This window comes from Xenopus tropicalis, chromosome 8, assembly GCF_000004195.4.
Source record: "Xenopus tropicalis strain Nigerian chromosome 8, UCB_Xtro_10.0, whole genome shotgun sequence".
Taxonomy (NCBI): domain Eukaryota; kingdom Metazoa; phylum Chordata; class Amphibia; order Anura; family Pipidae; genus Xenopus; species Xenopus tropicalis.
Window position 1 is genome coordinate 107,751,818 of NC_030684.2, and position 12,074 is coordinate 107,763,891.

Genomic DNA, 12,074 nt, shown 5'->3' on the forward strand with positions numbered 1-12,074 from the left:
ATGCAGATTAGTTTAGATCAAGTACACAGTACTGTTTTGTTATTGAATAAAAATGAGAAGTGTCCGTTTACAATAACTTGCCACAGTCCAAGGGGGGCTCAGGTGCACTGCCCTGAACCTTCAGCTAATATCATCCATAAGGAAAAAGAGCAGGCACTCAAATGAGCAGTCCTACAACGGAAAAAAAATCCAAGTGTATGGTAGATGTCCTAGTTAAATTCAAGCCATAGTTTCAATTCAGAAAATGATGTGGATCAAAAAAAAATCGCACTCACCAAAAAATTGTCACACAGCATTATGAGTTCTGTTTTTGTTTTGCTGCCATACAAGTATGGGCTTTCCTTTTGTTCTGCTGACAGATATTACTGGAACAATGTCAGTATTGATGATAATCTATAAATGTATTATTTATCCCTTTGGTATTGTTTCTACCTATATTTTCTGTTATTTAGGGCTATATTTATCATGCTGTGTAAAACGTGGAGCATTACCAGTGATGTTGCCCAGGGCAACCAATCAGCAATTAGATTTCAACAGTTAGAAAACCAAAGCATCTGATTGGCTACTATGAGCAATATCACCGGTAATGTGTTACCCCACTTTTTACACAGCATGATAAATATACCCCTTAGTGTAGTGTCTATGTAAACCAAATGTGACAATAACAGATTTGATCGTGGTTAGTTGGCCTTTGGAAAGCTATACGTTTTAAGGGCGAGATGAAGGATTTTACTTTAGTAAGATTTAAGATGTGGCAAGGATGAGATGCAGATAATATGATTGATAGATAAACAAGATGAAGGGGAAAAAAAATGGAAAATTAATTCATAGACATATATCAAAATGCCTTAGACACATGACAAAACATAAAGAATACCGATAAGGGAGTTGTATAATCTAAGAGAAACAGACATGATAGTTTTATTAGATGATCAATTTCATTTACAAAGCTGCCTGAAGGAAATAAGGATGAATAAACAGTACACATTAGTGCTGTCCAGCGTTTCCTTTGTAGTTGGTTATAATACACAACATGTTTGTAAACAATAATATAATAATATTTTGATGTCATATAGTGGAGTCTGTGGAACCCTTGGGCAGGCAGGACACCATCCTTTAGAGTGACACGTCTGCTGTACAGGTCTCCAGCTGAGAAGCTCTGACACAAACAAATAATTTCATCTTTGGTTGGGCCACCACTTTAGTGATCAGATTTTAAACCACCAAGGCTGGTTTTGTTTGTTTGGAAAAAACATTGCAGTTAATTAGAACTAAAAAATCTATTACATAATAGATTATAATTTTTTATAGTATGATTTGTCCTCTATAATGTCTGGATATAGTCACTGCTATTTAACACATCTGTAATGCCTTTTATTGTTTATTTCTACTTTATTTTCCTTCATCGTAAAGAAGACTTGGAAGATAAATGTGACACATCATTTTTCATGCTGCTTTAGCCCCTAAATCACCTGGTTTAACTGTGATTTAAAAAAATAATTTCATGTCAAATAATGACCTAGGTGCCTTCAATATAGATGGCAGGAATGCCTTGTTACTAGATACATTTTAGATACTAAAATACTTAGGGGTACATTTACTTATCCATGAACCCTCCGACTGTTCACTCGATCGGTCCAATCAAATTTTCTGCAACTTTTTTTTTTCGACACTAGCACGACTTTTTCGGCACTTGCGCGACTTTTTCTTATTTTTAGCGTGAAAAAAATGGATCGGTTTTGCCACTGTTTACAATCGTTCGGTACGAACATTTAGTGACTTAAGGATCACCAATACGATATTATCGTGACTAATACGATTTTTTCAGAAGCATTTTCGTGCTATTTGCGATCTTCAGAAATTTCCGTTTCCAATCCGAATTTTTCCCATTCAGGATTCAAACTCGTGTTTTGATAAATCTGCCCCTTAGATTTACATGTTCCTTTATTCTCTTTGCTCTGATGCTGTTAGCCCTATTTTGAATTGCTTATATTACTATGTATAGTAACATATTTTTTGTTTTTCCAATTTCTTAACCTACTGGTATATTTTGATACTGTATCATGACTACCACTGTATTACTTTTCCAGTATGTCAAAACAGTCTGGATGCTTTATGATAATTGCAAATACAGATTTATTGAAATTAAAAAAAAAACAAAAACATTTTACAGTGGCAAACATATATAAATACTGACAAACTGCTTGAGTTCTCTTTTGTAGAGTTCACATAACAGATTACTGAAACATGTACACTAAGCTTTGGATTTTCTTTTAGATTTAATACATTAGACCAAGAAATGGGTGCTCTGGGCTCCCAAATTCAGGATGTGAACACAGCAGCCAATGCTCTTATTGAAAGTGGACATCCCAGTAGGAAAAAAGTAAAGGAAGATCTGGATCACATGAATAGCAGGTAAGCTTTCAAGAAAGATCCTGTGTCCTAGGTAGTGTCCCACTCTTGTAGGTGCTGGTGTAAAACAATATTATCTGTTTTATTTAAATGATTCTGAATTTGTCTAAGACAAAAAAATTGTACCAGCTAAACTGTATATATAAATTTTAACTATAATGGCAATGAGTGTTTTATCATGTTTTAGCAATCCAACATAACATTACACAGTATGTGGCCACTCTGAATTCTAAACTCTCAAAATTCAATTACATTTTATGTAATAAGTCTCTATAGAACTTCCAGCCAGCTGATAACCCCATGTTTTTATAAAATGCTCTGCCATGCTTTTATTACATTTAACTTTTGTGTTAAGTAAAGGTAAAATATATACATTGTTTTCTCAGATGGACAGTGTTTCAAGAGATGGTTTCCCAAAAGCGAAGAGCAGTTGATTCTGCCCTTGGCCTTCACAATTATGGTGTGGAATGTGATGAGACCAAGAACTGGATAATCGAAAAAATCAAGGTTGTAGAATCTATTCAGGATCTTGGAAGTGATCTTGCGTCTGTGATGTCAATTCAAAGGAAACTCTATGGCATTGAGAGAGATCTAGCCGCTATTGAGGCCAAACTCATAAATCTACAAGGAGATGCACAAAAACTTGCAAATGATCACCCTGATCAAGCTCAAAACATCCTTGATCGACTGATTGATATAAATAAGAAATGGGAAGAATTGCAGAAGGCACTGCAAAATCAAGAGGAGTCCTTAGGAGAAAGTAGCAAAGTACAAAAATTCTTGGTGGACTTGTTTGATTTTGAGACATGGCTTTACAGAGCCCAACAGGCAACAGCTTCAGAAGATATACCCACTTCACTGCCAGAGGCCGAAAAGCTATATGCTAACCACCTTTCTCTTAAAGATGACATTGAACGCCATGAACCCGATTTCTGTGATGTTGTAGATACAGGTAACAAGGTAACCTCAGGACAAACAGACCCCCAATATGAACAACTTGATCAAAGAGGCAACGATATAAAAGAAGGCTGGAATGATCTCCACAAGATGTGGGACAATCGAGAGAAATCCCTTTCTCAGTGCTTGGAATTCCAGAAGTTCCTGAAGGATGCAAAGCAGTCTGAAGCTATTTTGAGTAATCAGGTAGTTTTCCAACTTTTACATAACAGATTATATGCAAATGCATGTTTAAATGTAAAAGTGTAGTTCACCTTTGAATTCATCTTTGAAAGGACTAAAAGACCAATAATTGAGATGGCTTTCAAATTGAGAGAAATCCTGTTAGTGTAAATAGTTGGCATTACTGCAGATAATCTTTCACTATCTACTCCAGGGATCCCCAACCTTTTATACCCGTGAGCTACATTTAAATGGAAAAAGTGTTGGGGAGCAACACAAGAATGAAAAAGGGGGGTAGGAATAAGAGCTGTAATTGGCTACTTAAAAGCCCCTATGTGGACTGGCAGCCTGGCTCTGCTTGGCTTTATACTTGGTTTTTATGCAATCAAAACTTGCCAACTTAGCAGAAATTCAAGATTAAGGGTCTGCTTTGAGGCCACTGGGAGCAACATCCAAGGGGTTGGTGAGAAACATGTTGCTTCTGAGCCACTGGTTGGGGAACACTGATCTACTCTATATGGTCACATAATCATCTCTTTTCTGTAATACCAGACCACTTGACAAACTACAGACATGTCAATAAATGCAAGTTGATTGGCATCCTCTGGTAACCTTTCCTTTCTGTCCAAATATAATGTCCATTGCTCTTTACTGCCATTGAATAGAAAATATAACATAACATTTAATTCCCCCCCTGTAAATGATGAATTAAACATACTGGCATATGCTATCCTGGACATAGAGACTTATTTAACTGCATTTTAGCTCAGACGCTATGCTCATTCAAAGACTCATGTGATAAACTGGCCACACTTTCCTTAGATATGGTGGAATGTTTGCTTGCTCACAATGGAAATTAACTTTTAACACATGGAGGTGACATCAAGTTTTCTAGATTAGATCAGTTTTCTAGATTGCAAAGGAACTTTGAAAGTCTATTAGGCTAATGCCCCAAAGAGAGATTAGTCGCCTGCGGTAAATCTCTGCTACTGTGGGCCCTAAAGGTGGCCATACACGTGGCGATCTGACGATGTTTCGTACGACCATCGGTCACACGAAACATCGTAAGATCCGCCACACACCATTCAGGGCTGAATCGGCAGGTAAGGAGGTAGAAACAATAGGATTTCTACCCCCTTCTGCCGATTCAGCTCTGAAGGGAGAATTTTGGTCAGGCGCCTTCTATGGCGCCCGATCAAAATTTTCAAACTGGTGTGTATGGCCACCTTTACATTTCCAAAATGCCTTTTCATCGACAAAGTGAATCACCAATGGAAAGGCATACACATTGCTTTGTTTTTCCGAAGTTGCACAAAGTTTCCTCCTGCAGGCAACTTTGTGTGACTTCAGAAAATGAAGTGACGCATTTGCCTTTCCAGCACCAATTAATTTTTTGCCTGTGGAAAGGCCTTTTGTAAAGGTTAGTCGCTCTTGGTAACAAAGATTAATTCCTCCGTGAGACGTCAAGTTAAGTTATCTCACTTTGCTTTTTTCATGTAATTTAATGAGAGCAACAACTCACTATATGCAGATTTGGTCTGGTTTGAAGACTTAAGGTCAGGTGTATGCTAGTCACTCCTTTGCCCATGAATATATATCCCATCCACACACCAGTTTATATTTGTTTATTATTCAAAATCACACATTGACATCAATTTTAGTAAATACGTCAACTACTGTGCTTGTGTACATCAAATAATGAAATATATAGATATAATGTTTGGTTTGAGACCATGGTAAGGCCCTTTGCATTTCTAACTCATTTTTGCTTTCGTGCATCAAACTGAAGTCGTCTGTTTTTGTTTAAGGAATACACATTTGCTCATATTGAAGTTCCCACCACATTACAAGCTTCACAAACTAGACTGAAAAAACATGAGGATTTCCTAGCTACTATGGAGAATAATGACGAGAAGATTGTTGGAACCATCAATCATGGAAAGAAATTAGATGAGGATAAAAATGTTTTTGCTGATAAAGCTTTGGGCAAGATTTCCTTTATTGAAGAAAGGTAACATAACGTTGCTGGACATGGCTACTGGGTAGTAAAGTGTGGAAATATTGGTATGGTTCTCACCCAATAAATTAATATAATAGAGATGTGGGAACAAACAGTAGGTTGCTAAAAGGCTTTCCTGCAACCAGTATAACTCTCCTACAAATAAGCAACCATTCGATATACAAGTTTTTTTGATTAAGCATAACAAACTTGAATTCACAAACTGGAACACTGATAAATAAGCCCATTAGTAATGCATTTAGTAAATTATGTAAGGTGTCTATGCCTCAGTGTGGGATCACAATTTGCCTTGTAAGCTCATAAAAATGAAATGCTAATCACTGCTGAACCGTAAAGTGTTTTTTATCCCAGTTACTTAAAATATCTGCTCTGTTTTATAAATTACAAATGTCAATGAATTCAAAATCTACATACATTACTGTAATGTCAGAAAACCCTCTTTCATATTGAAAACATATTTTTCTAGATATGCCAAGAACTTAAACAAGGCCAAAGAAGTTTCTATTCTGCTGAAGGATAACTGCGACCTCCAAAATTTCCTTGAAAACTGCGAAGAGGTAAAACATATGGATTAGCTTTTCAACATAATAGGACCAATAAGAAACTGGGGATTATCAGTATTACCTATTTTGATACCCAGTCCAGGACTGTAGAGGCTGACTTAGGAGTATGATATGTAAAGGTGAGATGGAACAAAGCACTAAAAGTGTGGATAGACTTGGGTTGCATTTGCCACACTCTGGTGTTTCAGTCAACCTGCTCTGGAAATGTGATTGTGCGCATCACAGATATCATTCATTGTTTAGTGTACAGCTTGCAGAGAGAATTCAAGCCACATTCACCACTGAATAGTAAATAGACTAATGTATATTTAAGGGAATCTTTTTATATGGATATTGGGCATGGATGTCACATGACCAGTATAGTAACATTTTGACACACACATGCTGAATTAATTTTTTTTTGCAAGTGAATAATTTGCAAGGATGGACAATCCTATTTAATGCCTCTGCTTTGTAATTACCTCTTGAAATCAGTGCTTTGTACAAGAATCCTGGATTCAGAGACTACATGCAAAATGTTGCAAATGGTTTGTATTCTACAATTACATTTTTCTTCTTTCAGCTCAATATATGGATCAATGAAAAAATGTTGACTGCTCAAGACACATCTTATGATGGAGCTCGAAACCTGCACAGCAAATGGCTAAAGCACCAGGCTTTTAAGGCAGAACTTGATTCCAACAAAGAGAGACTTGAGAATCTTGACAAGGTAACTATTACCTTATGAATATTCTTTTAAGGTCTAAAACCTAGCACAGATGGAGAGAAAGGAGAGCAAGTAGTAAACTAACTGCTTGCATTACCCCAGACTCCCTATTGATAATATACAAGAGTAGTGATGGAAACCACAGTGTAGAATCCCACCTCCTCTAAGCTGTAACCTTGTCTGCCCAAGTTTGTGTCTGCCTGCAACCTGATGTGCAGCTTAATGTTACATATTGGCTGGCATCTTGTGAATGATGTTGCTGATATTCCTTTTTTTTTTTTTTTTTTTTTTTAAAGGAAGGGAAACAACTGGCACAGGAAAAAGAACAGTTTGCACCAATTATTTCTGAGAAACTGAGTGAGTTGCACAGACTCTGGGATGAACTGGAAACTACCACCCTCCAAAAAGAACAGTCTCTTTTTGATGCCCACCGCACAGAGCTTTATGAGCAAAGATATGCAGATCTAAATAAATGGATAAAAGATATGGAGCAGCAAGTAAAATCTGATGACTGTGGAACAGACCTTACAAGTGTTAATATTCTACTAAATAAGCACAAAGTAAGTTTAAACTATTGAAAATATCTACATTGTGGGGGTAAGGGGTCCCTAAAAACTGTGGAACAAACTTGACCCAAATTATGCTTGTTTTCACTCATATAATTTAGTTTAGTTCCCACAAACTAGCACTGGACAACATTATTGCAGTGTAGCTGCAGGGAGGTGCAGGAGATCCAACCTCATCTGCTCATGGTGGGCAGAAGAGTAGGAGAGTATTTATACACTGAAGAACCTGGCCATGCTTCTTTGTTTTCTTTCTTCTCACATTTATATTTATTTTGCTTTAAATGGTTGTAGAGAATTGAAGATCAGATTCAACAAAAGACAATAGAAATGGATCAAGTTCTACCACAAGCTTCAGCTCTGGGCAAAGAACCTGATGAGAAGGAGCCAGAAATTAACGTACGTTTTCTGCAACTTGAGCCGCTAATGCAGGAGAGAAAGAGGAAACTTCTTTCTTCAAAGCAAGTACATCAACTGCACCGGGACTTGGAAGATGAAATTGTGAGTTTAACTGAGATTATAGCCCTTGAATGCCTACTCTTATGTAATTAAAGGCAGTAAGTTTGACCAGTAGCAACCAATAAAGCGTTTGCTTTTAAACAGGTGATGAGTAATTCTAGGTGCTTATTGGTTGCTATGGGTTACTGTTCCTGGGCAAACTTAGTGCCTTTTGTTACATAACCCTCTTAGTAACTACAGTAAGGGGCTGATTTACTAATCCAGGAATTCGAATCCGAATGGGAAAAATTCGGATTGGAAACAAACATTATGCGACTTTTTCGTATTTTTTGTGATTTTTTCGTCGCCGTTTCGACTTTATCGTAAATTGTCGCGACTTTTTCGTAGCCGTTACGACTTGCGTGAAAAGTCGCGACTTTTTCGTATTGAGCGCTCGTAAACGGCGGCCAAAACTTTCAGACTTGGCATGATTTTGGAAGCCTCCCATAGGACTCAATGGCACTCTGCAGCTCCAACCTGGCCCAAGGAAAGTCTCCCATAGGGCTCAATGGCACTCTGCAGCTCCAACCTGGCCCAAGGAAAGTCTCCCATAGGGCTCAATGGCACTCTGCAGCTCCAACCTGGCCCAAGGAAAGTCACGATACCGAAGCTTGAATGAATCCTAAACTTTCGTACTCGGCGCTAAGGCTACGAAAAAGTTGCGACAATTCGCGCAAGTCGTAACGCTACGAAAAAGTCGCGACAATTTGCGAAACAGTCGTAACGGCTAGGAAAAAGTCGCGACAATTTACGGAAAAAATCGCAAAATGCCGATCATTGCAAAAAACCCGCATTCGGACGCCTTTCGACCGTTCGTGGATTAGTAAATCAGCCCCTAAGTGTCAGTAACACCAGGAAATGAAAATGCATATACTTTGGGTCAGAGTTATCAAAATGTGAGTTTAGAGCTTAATACATAAAAACTCACTCACGTTCTGTATGATTTTTTTAAACATATTTATCAAATGGTGAACAATAGTTTTTATCTATTAATTAGGCTTCTAAACCCCCCATAGGAATGAATAGAATGTGTGTAGGTTTTTATGTATTAAGCTCTTAACTCACAGTTTGATAAATCTGCCCCTTAATGTTCACTAAGGGGTCAATTTATCAAAGTTTGAGAACAAAAAAAATCTCCTACTAAAACTGTTCCTCCACAGAACAATATTTTTTTTTATTTAATAGATTTTCTACCAATTTTTTATTGATTCCACCTTTTATGTGTCATGGTTATATTAAGCTTGTTTTGAATTTCATATTTATTAAACATTGGTTTGTAATACTGTTGTGTTGTTTTCGTAGCTTTGGATTCAGGAGAGATTGCCTCTTGCAGAGTCACAGGATTATGGAAATAACCTTCAGACGGTACAAATGCTAATGAAGAAAAATCAGGTATTTCTTAAATAAAGTATGTAAAACAGTAAATTAAGTGGGAAGTATACAGCATACCAGATGAGGCTGTGGACAACCAATATGATGAAAAGGATGGCCAACTGGCAACATAAAAATACAGTTTAGATGGATGAGGGAATGATATAAAACTAAAGTTCAAGTAAACCATGCCTAATTTGTGCACTAAATTGTGCAAAACTATAAGTTCCATGCAGGATGCTGCCGCTTTGCAGAGCGATTTGACAAAATTAGATAACTGGGCAGCAAACTGGAAAATGAGGTTCAATGTTGATAAGTGCAAAGTTATGCACTTTGGTAGAAATAATATAAACGCAAACTATCTACTGAATGGTAGTGTGTTGGGGGTTTCCTTAATGGAGAAGGATCTGGGGGTTTTTGTTGATAACAAGTTGTCTAATGCCAGGCAGTGTCATTCTGTGGCTACTACAGCAAATAAAGTGCTGTCTTGTATAAAAAAGGGCATTGACTCAAGGGATGAGAACATAATTTTGCCCCTTTATAGGTCCCTGGTAAGGCCTCACCTTGAGTATGCAGTGCAGTTTTGGGCTCCAGTCCTTAAGAAGGATATTAATGAGCTGGAGAGAGGGCAGAGACTGCAACTAAACTGGTTAAGGGGATGGAAGATTTAAACTATGAGGTGAGACTGTCGAGGTTGGGGTTGTTTTCTCTGGAAAAGAGGCGCTTGCGAGGGGACATGATTACTCTGTACAAGTACATTAGAGGGGATTATAGGCAGATGGGGGATGTTCTTTTTTCCCATAAAAACAATCAATGCACCAGAGGTCACCCCTTTAGATTAGAGGAACGGAGCTTCCATTTGAAGCAGCGTAGGTGGTTTTTCATGGTGAGGGCAGTGAGGTTGGGGAATGCCCTTCCTAGTGATGTGGTAATGGCAGATTCTGTTAATGCCTTTAAGAGGGGCCTGGATGAGTTCTTGAACAATCAGAATATCCAAGGCTATTGTGATACTAATATCTACAGTTAGTACTAGTGGTTGTATTTATAGTTTATGTATGTGAGTGTATAGATTGGTAGGTGTGGGTTAGGTGTGCTGGTTTTACTTGGATGGGTTGAACTTGATGGACACTGGTCTTTTTTCAACCCTATGTAACTATGTAACTATGTAATTTAGGAAAAATGTATACAGACACAAATGCACAAATCATGCATTGGTGCAGTGTGGAATGGTGGTCCAGGTGATCCATGCTTCAAGTGCCCATGCCTCATTTAGCTCATGCAAAAGGGTATATGTCTGGAACTGTTCAGTCCTACATACACAAAGGGTCGCTTTAAGGTACCAGTGTGCCCAGGGCAAAGATCTCATTGGTGAGTCCCCGAGCTACCCCAAGATATTTGTAAAAAAGGACTACCCCCAAGTAGCAGAACTGGAATCTGTTAAAGCAGGAAGTAAAGAAATAGCCTATAGTTAGTGAAGTAGACATGAGATCCATGTGTGCTGGCCTGGACCAACAGTAGTGCAAGCAGATAACCCATGCACAAATATCAGCATTTTATTTTAAAAAAAGAAGATTAAAGTGTATAGATGTTTAAAATGAGGGGTCTGCCATTTCTAGGGTATGCATAAGTCAAAAATTATAGCAGTTGGAATCTTTTTTGGTGGGCCCCCAGTCCTGGCGGGCCCTGGGCAATTGCCCCTTTTGCCCATTTATTAAAACAGCCCTGCATACACAATTGGGTATCTTTTATAAGCAAATTTGCATCTGGGCAGTAACACATAGCAATCAACCAGCAATTAGCTTCTTTCAGCCATGTTTTGGTAGAACAATAAATGCAAACATCTGATATGTTCCCATGAGGAGCAAGGTTGCCCAGTGTAAATCAGCCCTATTATGTGTCTAGAAGAGCATGTCTCCAAAGTCTTTAACATTGCTATAAGTTCCAAGTAGTGTGAATTCCTTTTCATGGTGAACTATATATATAAATAACTTTATAAAAGAGTGTACAATAAAGCAAGTAGGTAAAAGCAGGTCTCTAGGTTATTTCCTTTGATTCATTTAGGGTGGATGATATTTTGAGTTTTGTGTAAACTTTCTGAACAAAGATTGTATTTAAACATTTTAGACTTTACAGAAAGAGATTGCAGGTCACAGTCCCCGGATAGAGGATGTTCTAATGAGAGCAAAGCATATAGAACATGATGCAGATATTGATGATCAGCCTATTGAAAAGAAACGGAAGTCTTTGGAAGAGAGCTGGGATAACTTACAGAAACAAATAGCAGAAAGAGAAAAACACTTGCTGCAAGCTCTTGAAGCACACCATTATTATATGGATGCAGGCGAGGCAGAGGCTTGGATTGATGAACAACAGCTTTACCTGATTGGAGATGAACAACCAAAGGTAACATCATCGATATACCCGTCATTTTGCCTTATCCATGATAACCCCTTTTTCAAAGACATTATTTATTGTTTGGACATATATCCAGATGTCTGGAACAGACCCTGTGATTGTAGGGTGGGTCGTAACTCCAAGCACATGCAAAACTAGAGCTTTTCATCAAAGTTTTGCTATTTGAATTCTAAGAATATTTTTTTTTCAAAAGGATGAAGAAAGTGTTGTTGCAATGTTGAAGAAACATCTCAATTTACAACATGCCGTGGAACATTATGGGAAGAATATTAAGGACTTGGCAGACCAGGCACAAAAACTCCTTGCATTAGAGCATCCTGATAGGTATATCACAAAAATTATTACAAATAGAAAAATAACAGGGATGCATTTAATCTTGCTACACTCTGTGTGGAGAAAATCCTACT

General features: G+C 37.8%; 1 protein-coding gene across 2 annotated transcripts in view; it reads left to right on the top strand.

Annotated features, from left to right (window-relative positions):
* Window positions 1–12,074, top strand: part of sptb (spectrin beta, erythrocytic) — a 59,697-nt gene that overhangs the window by 29,470 nt on the left and 18,153 nt on the right. For both annotated transcript variants that reach the window (XM_004917264.4, XM_002936896.4), the window contains exons 15-24: window positions 2,278–2,415; window positions 2,799–3,555; window positions 5,340–5,542; window positions 6,018–6,108; window positions 6,677–6,823; window positions 7,117–7,380; window positions 7,678–7,884; window positions 9,184–9,273; window positions 11,377–11,655; window positions 11,861–11,991. In XM_004917264.4, the coding sequence (XP_004917321.1) occupies window positions 2,278–2,415; window positions 2,799–3,555; window positions 5,340–5,542; window positions 6,018–6,108; window positions 6,677–6,823; window positions 7,117–7,380; window positions 7,678–7,884; window positions 9,184–9,273; window positions 11,377–11,655; window positions 11,861–11,991 (2,307 nt within the window). The remainder of the gene's footprint in view (window positions 1–2,277; window positions 2,416–2,798; window positions 3,556–5,339; window positions 5,543–6,017; window positions 6,109–6,676; window positions 6,824–7,116; window positions 7,381–7,677; window positions 7,885–9,183; window positions 9,274–11,376; window positions 11,656–11,860; window positions 11,992–12,074) is intronic.